This window comes from Molossus molossus, unplaced genomic scaffold, assembly GCF_014108415.1.
Source record: "Molossus molossus isolate mMolMol1 unplaced genomic scaffold, mMolMol1.p scaffold_m16_p_9, whole genome shotgun sequence".
Taxonomy (NCBI): Eukaryota; Metazoa; Chordata; class Mammalia; order Chiroptera; family Molossidae; genus Molossus; species Molossus molossus.
The window spans coordinates 58998810-59021095 of NW_023425403.1; the positions used below are offsets into that span (position 1 = coordinate 58998810).

Sequence of the window (22286 nt, forward strand, 5' to 3'; positions counted from 1 at the left end):
CATGGTCATAATGATGCTATCAATGGAAACTCTGAACCCTGAACTGGATCTAGGATCAGCAGACATGTAGCAACTGTGCTAATCGAAAGGAATGAGATTAGTAAAAGAAATGAGCACTGCAGACCTTGAGACTGGAAAACAGTTCCGTAACTGTCTTTTTTATTGATTTTTAGAGAGGAGGGAAAGGAGAGAGAGAGAAACATGCCCATACTGTATGACCCCGTAGTCTCATTCTTGGGTATTTATAAAAACACATGTCCACACCAAAAAACCATACATGAATGTTTCTAGCAGCCCAGTTCACATTCACCAAAAACTGGAAGCAATTCCAATGTCCTTGGACAAGTGAATGGGTGGACAAATTGTGCTGATGGGATACAACAAAACACTCCTCAATGATACAAAGGAACAAACTGTTGATACACAGAAACAGGGCGGGAAATCTCAAATGCATGATGCTGAGTGAAAGAAGCCAGACTCAAAGGATGACGTACTGTGTGATTCCACTTGTATGATAGATAGTCTGGAGGAAGCAAAGCCTTAAGGCTGGAGAAAGACCAGGTTGGCGGAGGGAGGGTTGATGGCCAAGGACCCACTGGGGAGTTAGGGGTGATGCAACTCTGAGCACTCGTCAAAACTCACAGAACTATACACACACACACACAAGTGGTTTTTATTATATGTAAATTTAAAAATAAATCAAAATCTTTAAAGGAAACAAAAACACTAGATAACTTTAATGACTCTAAAATACCAGATAAGTGAGTTAAGCCAAGGAAAGAGGAAGAGAAGGGAGGAGGAGGAGGAGACTGGTAGTCACACCTTTCTAGTGACAGAAAATGTGGAGCTCTGTTTAAAACTTGTTCTGTTCTGGAACGTTTTGAATAAAGACTAAGAGGGGAGAGATCTGTGTACCACAGCCAAGTCACAGCCTGCTCTTGTTCTTAACCTTTTCTTTCCATTGGCCAGTTTCTTCTTCGTAACAGACCAACTCCATGTAATGCCAGCCTCAAGAATATATTTTTTTTTATGTGACTATGTTTAGTCTAAATGCAAAATAGATATGATTGTTGGTTCTGTTCCTGGTCTGTGCCACAGACTCTAAAATGTCACTCTCGAAGACTGCCAGCCTGGTTGACAATCACAGCAGGGAGCCAGTATTTGGAAGGCCATGCTCACGATATGTCCTCTCGCTCCTTCCATCCATAGGAGCACCCCCAGGATGCTGGCCAGTCACTCTCTCTCCACTGGGCAATGACAGAAACACAGAGTAATTAGCACACACCATCTCTACTGTGAGTCACGTCACACTTGCATATAACCCAAGAACGTGATCTAAGAATACAAGTAAAATATCGGCACGTGCAGTGGGCTTATGAAATTAATAGTTTATAATCGAGACCATAAATATGGACAGCTAACTATTTTAATTACCTGTAGCTTTATGATTTGGGTAACTCAAGAGTTGCTGCCTATTGTAGTTGTCACTTCCTAATCCTGTAAGTATAGCTGGAAGCCACCCTGTGTTATTAACTCATAATGACAGAAAGGTTATTGGATGATGATCATTGATATTGGGTTCCTTGTTGACAGCTCCTTGGTTAGCGCATTTCATACTTAATGGGAGGCCTCACAAGTGGAGTTGTCTGTGTGCTTCCTGTGGCCCCAGAAGCTGCTGCTTCCCGCCCGTGCCTCCCCTGCCGGCAGTCCCCCAGGGGCCCTGGCTCATCCATACTCAATTCTGTGTCTTGCTGGAGAACAGGAGGCTTAGGAAATCAAGTCAGTCTGTTAGGCAACAGTTCACCTTTAGGCAAATGAAGTGTATTTATTGCTGCAAGCACAGAGGCAATGAAAAGACTTTCCCAGAAAATCAGCTTTTCCGACATATGCCAAGGAAAATCACATCCAGACTATAAAAAGCTTGGCCTCACGTTAGTCTAAAAGCAGTTGAGTGGGACTGCCCATGTGCTGCCTGTTTTTAGAATAAGGAGTAGAGGGTTTTGAGTTATTGGTCCTATGAGTGGAGAATATGAGATGATACATTTTTCTCTGCTTTAAAATGTGACTCCATCCGATAAAACTATACAGGAATGTTGAATGGTTAGATGACACCTGCTGATTTTTGTTTTTTATGAAAATCATGCATAATGGAAACTAATGACATCTCAGGCTTATTTTTCACGGGTGAATCTAATTTGGTCCTGGCTCACTTCCAGCTATGCTGTTCTATGGGCTGTGTGCTGGACGGGTCTAATTTCTATCAGGATCACACTCAAGCAGACCAGAGTCCAAACAACGAAAGCTAGGTGTTGTTGATTTCTTCAGATTTGTTCATTTCTCCGACAGACATTTTTAAAAAGTCTTTGGCTAAATGTTTTGCTGTGTGTGTGTGTGTGTGTGTGTGTTTCATTTTTAAAGTGTCCACTCTTCTTCCTTTTCTAAATATTATCTGTCTTATAAATTCACTGGTAAGAAGGTATGAAAGGGATCTATCATACCCAATATGCCTGTGAACTTAAAGACTTCTCAGTCTTTGCCTTCACTAGACTCCTTTTGTGGTTGTTTGTTTTTAGGTCAAGTTTATTGAGGCATAATTTACATACAACTCAATGACTGTTGACAAACATATACAACCATATAGCAACCACCCAAATCATAATATAAAATGGGCCCATGACCCCCAAAAGTTTCCTTGTGCCCTTTTTAGTCAGTCCCTTCCCTCTGCCCCACCCCTGGCAAACACTGGTCTGTCTTCTGTCCCTAGTTTTGCCTTCTCTAGAATGTCATATAAATAGGATGATAGTTTAATATCATGTAAATAGGACTGGAGTCTTTGTGTCTGGCTGCCTAATAGGTAATGCCTTTGAGATCCTTCCTCGTTGCACACATCAAACAATTTCTTCCTCTTTATTGCTGACTAAGGTTCCACTTTATGGATGTACCACCAATTTGTTTATTCACTTATCAGCTGATGGACATTCAGGCTGTTTCCTGTTTTTCACTAAAATAAATCAAACCACTATGAACATTCACCTCCATGTCTTATGGTAGGTATATGTTTCACTTTACAAGAAACTGCCTCACTTTCAAAGGGGCCACTCCACTTAGTGTTCCCAGCAGCAGGGAGTGACAGTCTTCACTGCACCTGTTCTCTGGTACTTGGCATTACCAGTGTGTTCTCTGTGTGTTAGCCATTCTAGTAAGTTGCAGTTATACCTTATTGTGGATTTAATTTACTTTCCCTAATGACTGATGATGTTTAGCATCTTTTCACGGGCTAACTTTCCAATCATGCATCTTCTTTGGTGAAGGGTCCATGTAAATCTTTTGCCCGGTTTTTTTCAGTTGGGTTGTTCATTTCCTTATTGATTTCTGGGGGTTCTTTTCACATTCTGGATTAAAGTCATTTATCAGGTATGTGTTTTGTAAATATTTCTCCCAGTCTATTGCCTACTTTTTATGTTTCATGGTATCTTTTGAAGATCACACTGTTTAGATCTTTTTCTTTTATGGCTTATGATTTTTGTGTCTCATCTAAGAAATCTTTGCCAATCCAGAGTCACAAAAATTCTTCCCTATATTTTCCTCTAGGCGTATTATAGTCTTAGCTCTTACATTAGGTCTATGATCCATTTTGACTAAATGTTTGTAATAGAGAGAGGCAGGGTTAAGGGTTGTTTCTGTACATATGGATATTATTTTCTTTAGATTGACACTAGTCCTACAATGTATGTCGAATAATTTTAGAAATCAAGAATTCCAACACCCCTTATCATTCTGCTTCATATAAGTGGAATTCTTAATTTATAATAATATCCAGGGCAGGGCTAATGTTTTGTTGTGTGTTAAATAAGATGCTTTATGTAAAATGTAACAGATTTAACATCAGCTCTGTCTGTTCTGCATGTAACAGACAGTCACCCATTCTGTACTGATATTTGTTACATATGTAATACACTGTTCCAATATGATATTTGCATATTAGCTTGGAATATGCTATTTAATTTATCCTACCAGCGTGATAAAAAAAAAAAATTGCTCACAAATGCCAATGATTATCCTTGAGAATAGTGGCTAGTTCTAAATTTTAGATGAAGGAATTGTCTTCCTGAATCCTAAAAAGTAGCGCTTCCTGCCTTTGGGGCCATTGTACATATTTTCGAATGTGTGTGAACAGCTCTCAGGATAAGCTGGGAATTAGGCCGGGATCCCCTGAGAGTCACCAAGAATTGCAACATTAGAAGGTCTGGAAGGTCTGTAATATATCGTCAACAGCCAAGGAAGGGATGGGCCCCCAGGAGACTCTAGAGGATATGGGGTAACTGGTGGGGCGCCCAGTACCCATAAAAGGCAAGACAGGAAGAGTAAACTTAGGAAGGAGAAGGGATATCCTAGTATTCAGATGTTGGCCAGTAACTCATGAAAAGTTTATTCTTCTACCAGGAAAATACTGTACTGTAGATTAAAAACCCTGTTGTGCAGTGAAGTGGGTTTTATCCTTGGAAACATCTCTGTTTATCCTTTCCTAATACGTGAAGCTCTTCTGACTTCCTTACCCAAGGCGAGTTTTGAGGTTACTATACTGAATGCAAAGAGGCACCCCCTTGGGTTGCACGGATGTGAAATTTCTTGAGGCCCTGATTAATCACTAATCTTCTGCCTTTACTTTTGAGCCTGAAGTTGTAGAGTTATTTTGAATGTGCACATATCCGCTTATATTTTGCCCCTTTTACGGAAGTGAACATTTCAAATTCACGAAAGCTTAGTAAGTGTCTCAGGACTTTAAGTGCGTTCACTCCACAGTCATGGTATTTAAGCAATGTGTAGTCAAGTCTGGACTCATTCTATCTGCGTTTCAGACTTTGGGTCTCAAAACTGACCCCGGACATCCCACACTTACTTCAGTAGTGATTTCCAAAGGGGAGAGGCATCGTGCAACCTTCCATCCTCACAGTGATCCAAGTTCATTATCTTGCTACAGATATCACTGAAGTATAAGATGAAGAAAAATTTAATTAGAAATAGCATTTAACAGACATAAATATTAGATTTTCCTCTGTCTGACTCAGTAAGCCTGACCTTCCTTCTGAGATCCAACTTCATGCGTAAGAGATTTTTCCTATTAAAAGATGCCTGGCGGGTGGGTGTAGGTGGAGGAGGGTACGGGGAGTAAATGGTCATGGATGGAGACTTGACTTGGAGTGATGAACACACAATACAGTGTACAGATGACGTGTTGTAGAACTGTGCACCTGAAACCAGTATAATTTTGTTAAGCAGTGTCACCCCAATAAATTCAATAAAAAGAAAAATAATAATAAAAGATTCCTGTCTCCTTCCACCAGAATGTCAGAAAGGGAAGGAGGGTGGGGTCATGCCGTGATTCTCAAACATCACTGTACTAAGGAAGCTCCTGAGGATCATGTCCAGTGCAGGTCAGGAGCCTGGGCCGGCCGAGACGGTGTTTCTCACTAGCTCCCAGGTGGTTGAAGCAGCTCACGAACCTCCCTTGAGCAAGAAGGGAGCCCCACTCCCGAGACCTAACTGCCTAACAGTCAGTTCTTCCTACCGAACCTTTCTGAGCCCTTGTCTCTCCTCTCACACGCGGGGGAGACGCCCACTTTATGCATTGTCATGGGGATAAAATGAGATAAACCATTTTTAAGACGTGTAACCATGCTTCATCCCAGAGAATACACAAGTAAAGGATAGTTTTCATTATCCTTTTTTCTAGGAAGTAATACATCTATACAAACCAAATTCTCTTGGGGTGGGGCCTGGTATATAGTTTGTTGGCTTTTAAGAAATAGTTTATAAAAATTCTTTTATTAAGTATATTTCAGGAATTTTAGGAGTTTTTGAGATTTATGCAAAAACATTTAAATAGAGTCCTATTGTTTCTGGGGTTATTTTTAACATCACTTATTACAAAAGGAAAGGAAGAGATGGAAATAACTTTTCCATTTGGGACTTTTCAGCTGAGAATGGAAGTTGATAATGATGATGATTAGTTAGCACAGAGGGAAATCCTTTTTATTTACCTGATCATTCCAACTGCTTTTGACGAACATGCGAGACAGCAGCGTGGGTGGAACATCCTAGGGAGAAACCTCAGTCCCAGAGACAAGAATCTGAAGGTCATAGGATCGCGACAAAAATGTTCATCTAGTCCCAGCAAGCAGGGCTTGAACTGGGGGCAAGACCGAGTGTCGTCCCAGAGGACGGGGCTCTAATTCAGAGTCTCTCCAGACTCTTCCTGGCCCTTCCCCAGGGCGGAAGCTGGATGGAATTTTGTAAAATGTTCCATCTGTCAAAAGCTCAAGATGACTCTTTTGAATGACGCCAACTTCACACCCACTAAGATGGCTATGGTTGTTTTTTTTAATGGAAAATAACAATTGTCAGCAGGGATGTGGACAAATTTGGCATTCTCACACACTCTTGGTAGGAAAGTGAAATGGTGTGGCCACTGTGAAAAACAGTATGGCAGATTCTCAAAAAGATAAGCATAGGATTGCCATAGGAGTCAACAATTCTGCTTCTGGATAAGTATCCAAAAGAATTAAAAATAAGCACTCAGCCAGGTCAGTGTGGCTCAGTGGTTGAGCACTGACCCATGCACCAAGAAGTCGCTGATTTGATTCCCAGCCAGGCAAATGTCCGGGCTGTGGGCCCAGTCCCCAGTGCGGGGCATGCAGGAGGCAGCCAGTTGATGTTCTCTCTCATCGATTTTTCTGTCTCTCTCCCCTTCTCTCTTTCTCTCTCTCTCTAAAATCAATAAGGAAAAAAAATTTTTTTTTTTAAAGTACTCAAACAGATACTTGTACATGCATGTTCGTAGCACTATTTCAAACAAATTGTGGTCTACTCATACAGTGGAATATTAGTCAGCCATAAAAATGAATGAAGTGCTGATACATGATCACACATGGATAAACCTCAAAAAATAGTATAAGTGAAAGAAGCCAGACAAAAAAAGGCCACATATCATACATATTTTTTCATTTACATGAAATATCAAGAATGGATAAATCCATAGGAACCAGAAGCAGATCGGTGATTGTCAGAAACTGGGTGGGAAGGAACGGAAGTGACTGCTCAGTGGGTATGAGGTTTCCTTCTGGAATGATGAAGATGTTTTGGAACTAGGTGGAGGACAATGCGAATGTACTAGAAGCCACTTTAAAATGGTTAGTTTTATGTTACAGTGATTTCACCTCAATAAAAAGAAAGAACTGACAGCTTGCTCCAATAAAGGAAAAGACTGGAGTTTTATCCCAAAAGTCAGACTTCCGATCCAAGACTTCATGGTTAAAAAGAAGTTTACTAACAATGGAAGGAAAATGAGTATGTGATGTTCTTAGTCATTTTCCCCATCAAAGAGAATTGAGGAAAGGTTAATGAGTACAAGACGAGAATGTGGCTTTTCATCAGTAAGACACATTCCATTTGAATGAGGAGTGGATGGTCCCCTGAGTTGGGTCCATACAGTAATCCCCTGGATAGAGATATAGTTTATGGATAGAAAAAATGACAGTACAAATGAGGAACATTTTATCCCCCAAAGGACGCTCCCTGTAAACACTGACAAGCCTCATGATGATTAGGGAACTTAAGGCTTGGGGCCTGGTATATGATCACAAGAAAGCTATATTCTAGCAGAGCCACAAACAAAACAAAAATGAGCACAACTGGGAAAGAGTCATAAAAGTCAAAGTCAAAGCATATTTTGTCCCCAAACTTACAATAAACAGAGCATACTGAGCTCCTGACTAGGACTCAACTAGCATGAGCCCGGTCTGTGGCGTTCATACTGCAGCTGAGTTGACATTGTTTGCTTCACCTCCATTGTGTGGAATGTTGCAGACAGATTATAAGCATTCTGGAATGACTGGCAAACTTTGTAGATGACAGTTTGTACCGGAAGAGTTACTTACAGGCAATGGAAGAGAAGACTAGAAGTAATGGCCCACTCTCCCCTCCATCTAAAGGTAAGATAGGAATCTGAAAGGTGAAAGCAGATAGGGCTTGGCAGGTAAAGGTTCTATGTGTTGAATAAACAGTAGACTCATTCATTTAAAGAGCAATTGAGACACAGAGCTTTCTTTAAAATTTAGGCTAACCTGGGAGGTTCACTAGAACATAACTGTAATACATAAATTAGTTCCATCAATGAGAGAGATAGAGCCCCCTCTTTAATCTTTTTACTTCTATTATGGTAAAACATACATATACTTTACCACCTTAACCATGTTCTACAGTTTGGTAGCAGTACGTACATTCACATTGCTGTGCAAACTTCACGCTTTCCATCTGCAGCTCTGTCTCATCTTCCCAATGGAAACTCTGTGGACACTAAACACTGACTCCCACCTCCTCTCCCCATTCCCCTTCCTGTCTCTATGGATTTGACGGCTCTAGGGACCTCATATGAGTGGAATCACAGTGTTTGTCCTTTTGTGACTGGCTGGTTTCACTTAGCATAATGTCCTCAGGGTGCATTCATGCTGTAACATGTCAGAATTCCCTTAAGGTGAATAATATTCCATCTGTGGCTAGACCCCACTTTGTTTATGCATTCATCTGTCAGGGGACATGTTTGGCCATTGTGAAAAATGCTCCAGGGAACATGGGTCCAGAAATCCCTGTTTAAGTTTCTCCTCTCAGTTCTTTTTGAGTATCATCCCATGTCCATTGTATGCATTAAAAATCTTAGAAATTTGTTTTGGGAACATTTTTTATATACTGAAAGGACTTTTTTAAAAACCAAGTAAGTTGACCCTGGCCGGTTTGGTTCAGCGGTTGGAGCATCAGCCCACGAACCAAAGCGTTGAGGGTTCAATTCCAGTCAAAGGCATGTACCTTGGTTGCTATTCTATCCCCGACCCCGGTTGGGGTTGTGCGGGAGGCAACCAATCAATGTGTCTCTCTCACTCAATGTTTCTCTCTCCCATTCTCTCCCTCCTTCCATCCTTCCCACTCTGTCTGAAAATCAATGGAAAAATATCCTCTGGTGAGGTTTAAAAAAAACAAACAAACAAGTAAGTTGATTCTTTCCAGCCCAATATTATCATTTCACAATAGCATCACTTTAGTAATTTGGGATTATTTTCTCTTACATTTAATAATTTTTTTCCTTTAAACTCTGTGAATTCAGTCTTTGCCAGAAACCACTTTGCAGCACTGTTGGCAGAAGGTGGTCGTTTACACACAATGTTCTCTGAAGAAAATAGCTCTTTGAGAACGAAAGTGTAGTTTCCAAAGCAACAGGACTGAAAGTGCTCATTCATGGCTATTAACTGTGGAAATTGAATGTATGTTGTTTCTACAGGGTCAACCAGGGCCAGTGGGCCCCCAGGGGTACACCGGACCCCCAGGGTTACAAGGATTCCCAGGACTGCAAGGCCGCAAAGGCGACAAGGGGGACAGAGGCGCTCCCGGGATCACAGGACCAAAAGGAGATGTGGTACAGGACACTTGGTATTTCCTCTGGTTTTATGGAGGGCAGTGGGTGTGTTGACCTTCATTAAGTTTGTTTACCTTCTTTATAGGGAGCAAGAGGTGTTTCTGGATTCCCTGGTGCTGATGGAATTCCCGTAAGTTTTTTGTAAGATTAAAATTTTAAAACATTGTACACATGCGAACCAATACGTGTATGATTTACAGGAACATCTTGCGTGAAACCTCCTTTTTTATTTATAACATACAACTTGTGAGGCTATATGTGTATCTTTTCTCCCCAGTCCAGTGTTGGACAAACTGTTTCCTTTGTAAACGTTCTTCCAGACTTGGCCTCAGAATCGAGGATACTTTGTTAGAACTGGACATCGTTTTGCAGTAAAAAGCTAGAGCATTGCTCAGATCTTCTCAGTAAAGAACGAGTCTTGAAATGGTGTTTGGAGCCTAGAACAACCTGAATATAAAGTAGCACAGACAAGAACGTGGATGGAATGAAGCCGGCTGGACGTTTGTACAGCTTTTCAAATTCTTTGTAGTAACCTCACATAAACGATAAGAAGAGGCATGGATTATCCATGAGAAAATCTCAAAATGCAATAAAATGTGTTTTTCTAACCTAGTTTACTTTACTTCTTGTGGCATAAGAAAATAAACAAAGCTGCCTGACTCACAGCCTTCTTCACAGGGATGCATGAGCAGATTCCCAGGGCCGGCTTCCTGCAGATCTCCTTCTCAGGAATAAATGTGTTTATCACACATTCAGACCCACCCCATCTGTCTACTGTTGAAGCTTGAGGACATCTGCTCGCTTCAGCATCCTCACACATATACACAGATGTCTGCACCCTTGCCCTACATACACATGCTTTCTATCACCGTGCTCATACATGTACACATGTGCACATATGCACGTGTGTGCACATATATGCACATGCATGCATATGTGCACACACAGGGAGAGAGGATCTCCATCCCCCAGGCTGCACAAGGAGGGCTGCCCCCTTGCAGAAGAACAGAGGAAGATCATGAGTGGAGAGTACAGTCACAGAGAATTCAGACTTTTCCTTCAGATTTTTAGCTCCACATTCAAAAAGACGTTTGCAACAGTAGAAGAAAGCCATCAGAGCTAAAGAAAGGAAGTCACAATTACCAAGACATGAGACCTGTGTGGCCAGTGACCCTAAGTGTCACCTGGATGAGGCGCTCAAACAGATGCATCAGTTACAAAACACGAAGCTATGAACGAATAAGGAAATAACATTCACATTAGTCAGAATCTTGAGAAAGTAATCATTGGAAGTAATCATCATTTGACGCACAGTTGAAGAATCTTCAGATTTCAAGGGTTAAACAAATAATGAAAGTATTTTTCTACCAATGACCTCAAACTAAATGACCCATTTTTAAACTCCTTTCTTGAACTCTTTGAGCTGTTCATCAGTTTTTGTCTTCTGGAAGTTGAAATCTGAGTTTAAATGGAGTGTCATTATGGAAAAATATTGTAACTAATCTGTATCATATTTTAATTCATTTTTCCACTTCATACTCATTTAATATCAGAAGCAAATATTTTACAAATAACGAAAGTAATCATCATATGGGGAGTGATTGTGATAAGCAGATAGCTGACCATGTTCTACAGAATCTTGGTGCTGCTAAATATAATCTCTTTAACTGCAGACCTCTGCAGATACTACATATTAACTAAAATGTCACCTTACCATATCTAAGCAGTTAATGAGTGTAGTGTTTGAAGGGCCTGGGTAATTTTAGCAGTTTAGAACTATACAAACAGTGATATGCAGTCAAATCTGAGAGTTTTATAATACAGAAATGTATCTAATCAGATGAACAAAAGAAGATGGACACTTAGCTCAATATAACTGAAATTTTTCTTTGAAGCACAATTTCAAATCAAGATCAGATTACTATGCAATTTCAAATGACTTAATTCTAAAAAAATCAGAAAGACCTAACAGCAGGCAGATAATTCAGAAGAATAAGGAACTCAGTGGTTCATTTCAAGCAAAAACATCCTAGAATACCACATATCTCACATAGAACACCTACGGAGCGTGTTTTCTCAGGCTGGATTCGAAGGATCAGCTTTCAGAAACCCCAAAAAAGAGACCTTGACTCCGAAGGCCATTGGACAGCTGGCTGTGTCCCAGCTGGAGACATTGTGCACCGTGATTTCCAGAAGCTCTCAGGATTCCTCGATCCCCCCGAGGGTTGACTGGAAGGGCTGTTGGATCTCTTATCTGATAGCACAAGTTGAAGCAGTGACTTTGAACATCTCAAGTAAAAAGATGTGCAAACAGAAGAAAAATTCTACTTTTTTCACTGTATTTCTTAGTGTCATTCCGAGTTTGGGCACTCTGTGTAGGACTTGTTCATTTGCCTTGAAATTTCCCAGATTTCTCAAAGTAAATCTAAAAGACATCCTAATGGCCTAAAAAATCACTGGACTATATGTTTAGCCTACTACCAAGAAAATCAAGATTTTTTTTTTTAAAGTACGTGATAAGAAAATGGGGGAGTGGACACATCTGTAATATTTTCAACAGTAAAGACAAATTTAAAAAAATAAAAATTTGAAAAGAAAGAATATATTTTTTGTGTAAATAATGACAAAACAGGCTGTAGTCTCCTAGTGCGTAAATTACAGATAGTAACCCTGCCCCCAGGTTTCTCCCAGAACCAGCTGGACGTGATTGAGATGCCCACAGACTTCACCTGACCATCTCTAGTCACTCAAAAGACATTTGATCACGTGGCCTCCCCTCTCCCACCAGACATCTTTCTATTCAGAAACCTGACTCGCTTTCTATTCATGTTTAAAATCTAAAAAGGCGTGTTTCCAAAGAACGTAAAAAGAGGACATCAGTTCTTCTACCTGCGGCTAAGCCACTGATGAATCTCACTGTGGGTGTGAACCTCCTACCCGTTTAGAATGTGGGTCCATCAAACTCACCAGTTGGCCAAAACAGATAAAGACATCCTCGTTGTCCCTGAGATGATTACTGCTTCTAGAACTGTATCTAGAATTTTTAAATCCATTCCTGCCTGTCCCGGCCAAAACAGTCCTCCCATTCACCCAACAAGGCAAGGGAGGAGAAATGCCGAGGCAGCTTCCACTCGCCAAAACCCTTGAGAAACAGAACTTCATCTTGAAGGCCTTTCCCCTGCTCAGAACCCCATCTATGTGCCTTTGTCTGCTTAATATTTCATTCATTCCTTTGTCTATTTGGAGCTGTCTTTTCCCTTGGATTCATGCCAGGGACATCTCTTGTGAGAAGATGTAAAACTGTTGTATCACACAGTTGTGAAAACTAAACACCACTGGTATGAATGACTCACTTCCTTTTCTCTTTCCCAGGGACATCCTGGGCAAGGTGGACCCAGAGGACCACCTGGCTATGACGGCTGCAACGGGACAAGGGGAGACGTGGGCCAGCAGGGGCCCTCCGGCCCTGGGGGCTTCCCTGGACCTCCTGTGAGTATCAGCACACAGCATGTGCTGTCCCCGTGGTTGGCTCTGGAACCCGGGTGGCTGGCACTTGTGGGCAGAACAGTATGGAAGATGCCGTACCCTGAGCTCTCTTTTGTGGGGCCCAGAAAGCCCAGCACAGGACCCTCAAGAAATTGTTTTAGTCCTGGCCAGTTTGGCTCAGTGGTTAGAGCGTCGGCCTGCGGTACAGAGAGACCCGGGTTCGGTTCCCGCTAAGGGCATGTACCTCGGTTGCAGTTTGTCCCCAGCCCTGGTTGGGTTGTGCAGGTGGCAGCCACTCAATGTGTCCCTTTCACGTTGATGTTTCTCTCTCTCTCTTTCTCTTCCTCTCTCTCCCTCCCACTCTACCTGAACAAAAAATGGAAAAATGTCCTCAGGTGAGGATAAAAAAAAAAAAGAAAGAAATTGTTTTAGAGAAACTCTGTAAGGATGGTGTGTTGCCTTCTCTTCACTCACCAGTAGGGGCCGCAAACACATGCTAAACCTGCCATTCATTCCCTGAGGAAAAATGACTGTCTTCTTGGAGGTTTTCTTACAGATGTCCAGGCATGATTTTTCTGTATTCAAATGACTTTTCGTTCCATATTCATTCTTTAAATGTTAGCTAGAAAATAACTGGTTTGGTTTATATTGTCCACTCCCGCATTCTTCCCAGTGTCCCTTCTTTTCCTCCCCTGCTCCGATTCAGGTAACAGGGAATAACAGGGTAATAGCAAAACTAAAAAATTTAAAAGCTGAAAGCTTGACAAAGTGATTAGTCACCATCTACTGGGTTCTAAAATCCTTCGCGGCCTAAAAGAACGATGATATTCTTCAGCATGTACAATAGAGGAGGTTTTTGTTGTTGTTGTTTTTTATGGAAGAACTTTCCTATATTAATCTATTTCATGGCCCCATTTAGTTTTCAAGGTCTTTGAAAAGACTATTGAAACATTTGCTGGTAGTGTATTGCTACCCTTTTACTACAAAATCTGCAAATGTAGGGTTATACTAACGTTTTATTTGGTAATTTTTTTTCAGGTGGGGGAAGAACAGTCATAAACACCCTTCACCCGTTTGCCCCTGACACTAATCGGTTTCTCATTCTACTTAACATTCTGCCTTTCGATTCTGGTTTCTTTGACTCTTTTTACTTGGTTCAGCTTTTCAATAAGCTACATCATTTTCCAGTCTATTCTTAAAAAATTACTTTTATTATCAACAAATATATTCACTACTTTAAAATGTTGCTTTTATATGTAGTTACTAAGACATGTATGCATGTTCTTGTATACTTGACACAATTTCAGTTTTAAAGAATAACTCAGTATCTGTCCCACAAATGATACTTCAGAATACATGTTAATATTTCCAGTACATTAATCCAAAGAAAACACAAAATAATATTATAAAATATTACAAAAATGTAACATGGTGGTTTACTACAGGGTCGGTTTACTGAGTGTTCATTTGGGTTTTTGAAAAATTCAAATCCTATAAAGTTTTTCCATTTTAACTTTGAAGAAAGATACTACTGGGTAAATACGAAAGTAAAAGTCTTATCTTTGTGGTTGAATGGAGTGATAGGTGTTCAGGATAATCTAAGTAAGCTGTGAGAGCAATTAGACATTGCCCATAAAAGTCAATATTAAAGCATCCAAATTACTATAGCTGCTCTGAATGTTAATAGACTTTTTTGCCTTTTTCTCTTCCTACCATATGTGTACTACTGTAGGGGCCCCTAGGACCCAAAGGGCAGAAAGGTGAACCTTATGCGCTGTCTAGAGAGGACCGCGACAGGTACAGGGTAAGTTTGCTAGACATGGCAGACCTGACTAAGTGATCTAGTGTAAATTTCTGGTTAATAAAATTAATTTCCAAGTGAACTCTGAAATGTGAGAATGAGTAGAATAGAGGAATGCATAGAATAAAATAATCCGAAATTGTGATTTATTTCCTTTTCTTTCAGGATGTTTTTCAATCTTACATTTAATTGTGGGTGCATCCCTCTTCCATATTTACAAGACCCCAGATATTAGGTTAATTAACATCACCAAGTCCTGTGAGGGCTGAGACAACTTATATACTTGTTTGCAGTATTGTAATAAAATGTAACAAATCTAAAGAATAGCTTAAAAACTAGAACTCTTAAAATTATTTCTTCTCATTTAGGGTGAACCGGGAGACCCTGGACAGGGTGGTTTCCAGGTAAAGTTTTGTTTTTATTAGAGACTATTCCAAGAAAACTTTAAGAATTCAGGACTCCAAATATTTGTCAACCTCTCTTACTAGCCTTCTTTTGCCTGTTCTTAGGGGCCTCCCGGCCGCCCTGGGCCTGTGGGACCAATGGGTCCAGTTGGAGCTCCAGGAAGACCAGTAAGTACCACATGCATGCGCTCACTCTTGGACCACTGCCAGGGCATCCTCTAGAGAGGCAGCTTCTTCAACTGTTGATACAGACGAAAGTTTCACGATACAACTATGGTGCTTGTGGTCACTGTAAAAAACATCAAGACAAAACAGGTCATCCCTTGCACACATTTTGCTTCTATTACGATTGAAGAATGAAGACTCAAAATTTGTGACCTCCAGATCACTGCCAACTGTGTCGAATGTAAACTTGCTGCTGGCTGGGTGCTATTGCAGACATGCACAGGCTCGCTCAGCCCCACACCTAACCACCTGAAAAGGGGCCTGTCATCCCCGGGCAGAGCAGACCAAAGTCCAACAGCATGATAAGAAGGAACTGGGTTCTGCCTAGGCCTGGCCACCGTAGCAGGTGTGTCGTGCCTGGGCATGGCCACCGTAGCAGGTGTATCACACCTGGGCATAGTCATTATAGCAGGTGTAGGGCACCTGGATATGGTCATTATAGCAAGTGAAATATTGGGCATCAATTAATAAAATGGCCCTAGTGCCCCACCTGCATGGCAGTCTATAGGCGTTCACTACCCCTGCAACTGAAATGATAAGAACGAGGTGCAACAAGACAAATACTTGGATGAAGGAGGGCTTGGTGCTAGGAAGGGAGAGGAGGAGAAAGGAGAGTTGCTAGTGCCCGTGCAGCCCGAAGGCTACTTCCACCACTACGCAAGGAACCCAGGAGATAAACTGGCTCCTTCAAGGTTTCCGACTCTCATTCCCACAATTTTTAGTAGAGAGACAAATAAACCCTAAATTCCAACAGGAGAGATTTTTGGCAACAGGAGAGAAAGACCTTCTCACAGAAACCCATTGCTCAAGATTGAGGGACACTCTCAAAGGAGGCTGTGGTAATCAGTTTCTTGACAGATCTTGTGACACAATGGAGACACGTATGGCTGGGAAGATTTGATCGTACTAATAGTTGGGGGTGTGAGGACTCATAAATTTTCTTCAGACTATAGATAATAATAATAATAATTGATTTTTTTCCTACAAAATAAGTTCCCCTGGTGCTATGGAAGTCGTTTATGTAAGTGGCCCTCTACTGTAAGAGACCTGGCCAAATGGAATGAAACAAGAATTGTATGATGAGGGGTTCTTTGCTCTCCTATTGCATATGGTTGTTGACTCAGCACACATACCAAATGGTTTGGGGCAGAGCTTACACATTAAACACATACTTCAGGGATATATGAAACAACAGATTGTACTGGCTGGATCCTTAGCTGATCTGACAACTTTAAGTTCTTCATATAGTCATTGAAATCACCCACAATTCCCCGTCTTTCAACTTCTTTGTACTTAGACACAAATTATTCATTTCATGCGCTTTTAAAACTTCATCGGAAGTGTAGTGTTGATGCTGAATGCTTTGCAAACAGACACATGGTGGGTGGACTTTCAACCCTTCAGTGTGGGCCTGTAGATTAATTCTGCCTGTGAACATCTGCTGACCTACCAGAAAAAGTGCTAGACATGGCCCGTGGGGGACCCCAGAGGAGCCAGGAGAAAGGGTCTCTGCCTGGGGCCTTGCAGAGGGAGCAGAGCAAACATGAGTAGGACATGGGTGAAGTCAAAAGTCTAAACTCAGAAAAGCAAACCCGAAACAGCTGTGTGTGGACAGCCGGCAGATTCTGGGAACTGAGCCTGACCCCAGCCCTCTACCCGGGAGCCATTCCCGCCTGCTGAGACAAATGTACCCGAAACCTCTATACATGCGACATGGTGTTCCAAATATACAATGAATGGCTTTCCCAGAGCTTTCTAGCAGATGTTATCTGGGTCCTGGGAGAAAGAAAACGGTTTAAAAATTTCCTTGTATTTGTGCAGGGACCGCCTGGACCCCCTGGACCGAAAGGACAGCCAGTAAGTTGATTGGTGGGGGGTGAGGGAGAGGGAAGCAAGGACTTACGTATCTGCGGATATCTTTCTGGACCATAGACTACTTAGTGGACAACTATATATTGCTGATTTCATGATGAGAGCCATTTTGTAGGCTTTTAAGACACTAACTGTTATAAATTCCCAGGATAAACCCAGTGGTACCTCTGGAGTAGCACATTAAATAAGGTCATGTGTTGAGTGATTTGTTGTTTGCAAATCACTTAACATTCCTGTTGCACGAAAATCAAACTGGTAAATGTTGGATTAAAAACGTAGATTTAGGGACCGATCATGTTTATTCATAGGGGTTAATTTTTAAGAATGGACAAAGCATAGCCATGTTAGTGTGGGGAACCGATGTCATTCCTACCTGGATATAATTAGGTTCCACAAGAGTGTGAAGTCAGCCTCTAGGGGTAGATGTAGTCAGTGATTTTCAGCTCAGGCTGGAGCCCAAAGCTATGCTGTCTCTGTCGGAGAAAGATCACTAAGTTGGTCTGGAGCACAACAAGGGGGTGGCTTGTGAGAACTTGGAGACAGAACTAGAGTTCGGTACGGTCTGTGCAAGTTGGGTAAATGTCCAAGACAAACAGTAAGAAGTTGGTGAGGGAAGTATTTGATCAAAACTTGACATGAGTCTATGTTGTACACCTAGTACAAAACAATATTGAATGTAAACTGCAATTTAAAAAATTTTTAAACCTTGACATGAGTCAACTCCTGGGCTACTGTAACCAGCGATTAAGGACCATTCCGTGGCCTGCACGTGGCCAAGGAACTCTCCCAGCCTGCACATTCCTATGCCTTCTCCACGGAAATCCCATCTCTGTGACCTTCTGGGGACCTCAGCTGCCAGCACCTCCAGGCCCCAGCTCCCATCACCTCTGACACGGCTTCCGGCCGGGGCTGGAGCTCGTTAAGGCTGCTGCCCCCACCACTGGGCTTCCCACCGTCTGGCAGCCCCAAACAGGGTGGGAACGGCCCACAGCCAAGAGAAGCGGATGTAGGATGGGACGGCCAGCCCCAAGGTCACCTCAGATCCTCACTTGGCTGCAACACAAATAGCCTTCACCCCCACCAGGTCACTTCCTGGTGCCTTGAACAACCAACTCATAAGGCAGAAGGACCACAGGAACCCAAGCAAATCACATTCTAATCTAGTCCGGCTGAATGTCTGTGCTTTGATTTCAGCTCCCAGCCAGGTGGACAAGAAGCAAGAATGCAATAATTAATTAAATGCTTTGTTTTTATTTTCAGAAAACTCTCTGGGCCTTGAGGGGTGGGAGATGCACTGCAGAGAGAAAGATCAGTAGGGTCCTACATGACCTTCCGTCGAGATGGGAATATAGAGACCTCTAGGAAAGAAGCCATGGTTTGGAAGGAAAAAAAACAAAAAAAAAAAAAAAGGAGGGATATTATTTCTCTAATGTAGTACAGGCATACCTCATTTTATTACACTAAATGTTATTGCACTTTGAAGATACTATGTTTTTTACAAATTGAAGGTTTGTAGCAACCCTGAGTCGAGCAAGTCTATTGGCTTCATTTTTTCCAGAGGCTCAGATGATGGTTAGCATTCATTTAGCTAAAAAGTTGTGTTTTTCTTAATCCTCACGTGAGGATATTTTTCTCTTTATCTTCAGATAAAAAGGGAAGGAGCAAGAGGGAGAGAAAAGGAGAGAGAGAAACATCGATGTGAGAGGGACACATTGACTTGTTGCCTCCCACACAACCCCGATCAGGGCTGGGGACAAACCACAACTGAATCGAACCCGGGACTCACTGGTCCATAGGCCAACGCTCTACCACTGAGCCAAACCGGCCAGGGCTATAAAGTATTTTTTAATTACGATGTGTACATTGTTATTTTAGACATAATGCTATTGCATACTTAGTAGGCTACAGTACAGTGTAAACATAATTTTTATATGCACTGAGGAACCAAAAAAGTTATGTGACTCGCTTTATTGCGGTATTGACTTTATTGTGATGGTCTGGCATGGAACCTGCAGTATCTCTGAAATATGCATGTATAGGTTTTCATATGTGCCTATTTTAGACACCAGGCTTGGGTCAATTCTCCCATACATGGCAACTCTACTCATGAAACCGTTAAATATTTGCTAAATTACTTGGTCTAGCTTTGCCTCTTAAACTAAAAGGAAGATGAAGATGTTGGATGAAACCCCAAAAATCGCCATCCCCTAAAATCATTAAAGGGTAGAAAATGTTTATGTGAAATTGGGATTATTTTACCAAAATGAGAACTAGCTGAAGCAGAAGAGAGAATGAATCCTGATCTTCAAGTATGGGACCCGGGGGTCCAGAGGGGGAATGGCTGCTTTCTATACCTGAAGGGCCCAGACCCGCAAAAATAATTTGAGTCATAATCTGTAGAGACACCACATGGACAATTAAGAGTCAGAAAGACCTGGGATCGAGTCAAGCTGTGCCACTCATTAGCTATGAGGCCTTGGTCAAAGGATATGACAGTTGGACCATCTGTGACATCCAAACTCATCCTGTGGTGCAAAGAATTAAAGGGAGAGCATGGACCTGGACTGTTAGAAGTACATGCAGCAGGTATAGAATCAATAATACAGTCAGTTTGCTGATCATCAGGATATTTGAAGAGTAGAATGTATTTCAAAAGGCGAACAGTAAACCGTTCCCAAGGATGACAGAACAACTGCTCTTAGTCCACTATTTCTGAGGTTTTGCTTAGAATATAAAATTAAAAATTTCTCAAAAGCATATCTATATTGCCCGGCCGGTGTGGCTCAGTGGTTGAGCATCGACCCATGCACCAAGGGTTTGCTGGTTCGATTCCCGGTCAGGGAACAAGCCCAGGTTGTGGGCCCAATCCCCAGTGGAGGACATGCAGGAGGCAGCCAATCGATGTTCTCTCTCATCCATCTTTCTATCTCTTTCTCCCTCTCCCTTCCTCTCTCTGTAAAATCAATAAAGAAAAAAAATTTTTAATTAAAAAAAAGCATGTCTGTATTACAAGAATAGCGTATCGCTTTTATGAACCCCAGAATTTTCATTATTTAGGTTCAGTCTTAGTGGGTGCTCAGAATACACTGTGAAGTACCACCTTCTGCAACTGATACATCATCTCAGTTTGCTCCTGTTCAAATTATGTGATATCTGGGCTCAGACTTTTGTTACACAGTTTACGTGAAAATAGCAAAAGAAAAGACAGTAATTTCTTTTAACTATATTCAGTAGTTATTAGAATATCATTGGCTATATTTTCTATGCTGTACTTTACATCCCCATGACTATTCTGTAACCAGTTTGTACTTCTCAATCCCTTCACCTTTGTCTCTCTCTCTTTTTTTTTTTTTTTAATCCTCACCCGAGGATATTTTTTAATTTATCTTCAGACAGAGTGGGAGGGGGAAAGAAAGAAAGAGAGAGAGAGAGAGAGAGAGAGAGAGAGAGAGAGAGAGAAACAGAGAACCATCGATGTGAAAGAAACACATTGATTGGTTGCCTCCCACATGACCCGACCAGGGCCAGGGACTGGACTGCAACCAAGGTATGTGCCCTTGACCAGAACTGAACCCACAACTCTTTGGTCCACGGGCCGATGCTCTAACTTCTGAGCCAAACTGACCAGGGCCCTTCACCTTTTTCACCCAGCCCCTACCACCCTCCCCTCTGGCAACCATCAGTCTGATCTCTGTATCTATGAATCTGTTTCTATTTTATTCGAGTTAACTTTCTCTTTGTGTCAATTAGTTTCTATTCTTGCTGTTCAGTTATGTTGTAAGTAGATTTTTAGGTTTCTTTTTCTAGGAAAAATAAGTATTTAACTGTAATTATTGACTTATAAAAACTCACAGAAACTCGTTTATCTTTTAGGGCAACAGAGGACTTGGTTTTTATGGAGAAAAGGGGGAAAAGGTAAAGGAAACAGTAGATATAAGCAGATGCATGCAGTGTGTAGTAGTTACGAAAGAAATTTTAATGACTATGTTTTATGTCTTCTTTTGAGGTGATCTGCAAATAGACCATTTGCACAAGAAATAATTATTATAAAGTGCCACATTACCAAACGCACTTCAGCGATAGTTATGAAGCAATAAGACAGTAGAGGTGAACCACCTAGGGCGGCCCTGGACCTTGGACTTAGACAACCTCATTCGTCTTCTAACATGGGGAGTCCAGAGGTGGCTGAGGAGACTGGAGCCAGCCACAGACTAACGTGGAGCTAGCTCGGGGACCAGGTGACATGGCCAGCTCTGGGTGGGCTCAAAGGCAGGAAAGGGAAGCACATGGACTGTTATTGCCCACAGTGCCAAGATTCAAAGACCACGTGGCCTTTGAGAGGATCACTTCAGATCATGTATATGAAAAGTTCACCATGGAGCCCACACCCAATGAACTAACCCTCACCAACACACGCCCCCATCGGGTTCCCCCCAAACCTATAAAACAGATGTGTTCACTTGGCGTCGTTTGAACATTTTCTTTTTTTTTTTTTTTACTGAACAGCACATTAAACTTTTACTACTCAAGTGTGAACAAGACTTTGTTCTTTGTGTTAATACCATGCAGGAGACTGGGGTAGCAGGAGGGGGGGTGGGAGAAGGAAGGAGGGGTCACTGGGAAAAAAGGGGGGACATCTGTAATACTTTCAACAATAAATGAAAAAGGGAGAAAAATACCATACAAGAAACTACAAAAGAAAAACATCAGAAGACCTAAATACATAAAAGGTTAAATTCCTTTACAATGAAATATAACAAAATAGTAAAATAGCATAAAAAGAGGAAAAATCTGGAAAGAAATGATTGGGTAGAGGGAAGGATAGTCACATTATATGAAATGGAAATGAAGTTAAGGTCTGTAATCTACAAAAAGCTTATCCAAATTGTTAATTAAAAAAAAAAAAAAAAACAAACAAAAACAAATCACCTCAAGGCCCCCATAGGTGAAGGGGGATGAAAAAACAGTTTAAGTATTGTTTAGGTATAATTAGCGGACTCTCAGAACACACTGTGGAGTATGCTTTCTGCAG

The 22286-nt window shown here is 41.5% G+C and overlaps 1 protein-coding gene across 1 annotated transcript in view; it reads left to right on the forward strand.

The window, feature by feature from the left end:
• COL4A2 (collagen type IV alpha 2 chain) overlaps positions 1-22286 on the forward strand; it is a 181700-nt gene that overhangs the window by 101716 nt on the left and 57698 nt on the right. The window contains exons 5-12 of the mRNA XM_036250136.1: positions 9332-9466; positions 9552-9596; positions 12839-12955; positions 14685-14756; positions 15122-15157; positions 15263-15325; positions 17204-17239; positions 21128-21169. Coding sequence (XP_036106029.1) covers positions 9332-9466; positions 9552-9596; positions 12839-12955; positions 14685-14756; positions 15122-15157; positions 15263-15325; positions 17204-17239; positions 21128-21169 — 546 coding nt within the window. The remainder of the gene's footprint in view (positions 1-9331; positions 9467-9551; positions 9597-12838; positions 12956-14684; positions 14757-15121; positions 15158-15262; positions 15326-17203; positions 17240-21127; positions 21170-22286) is intronic.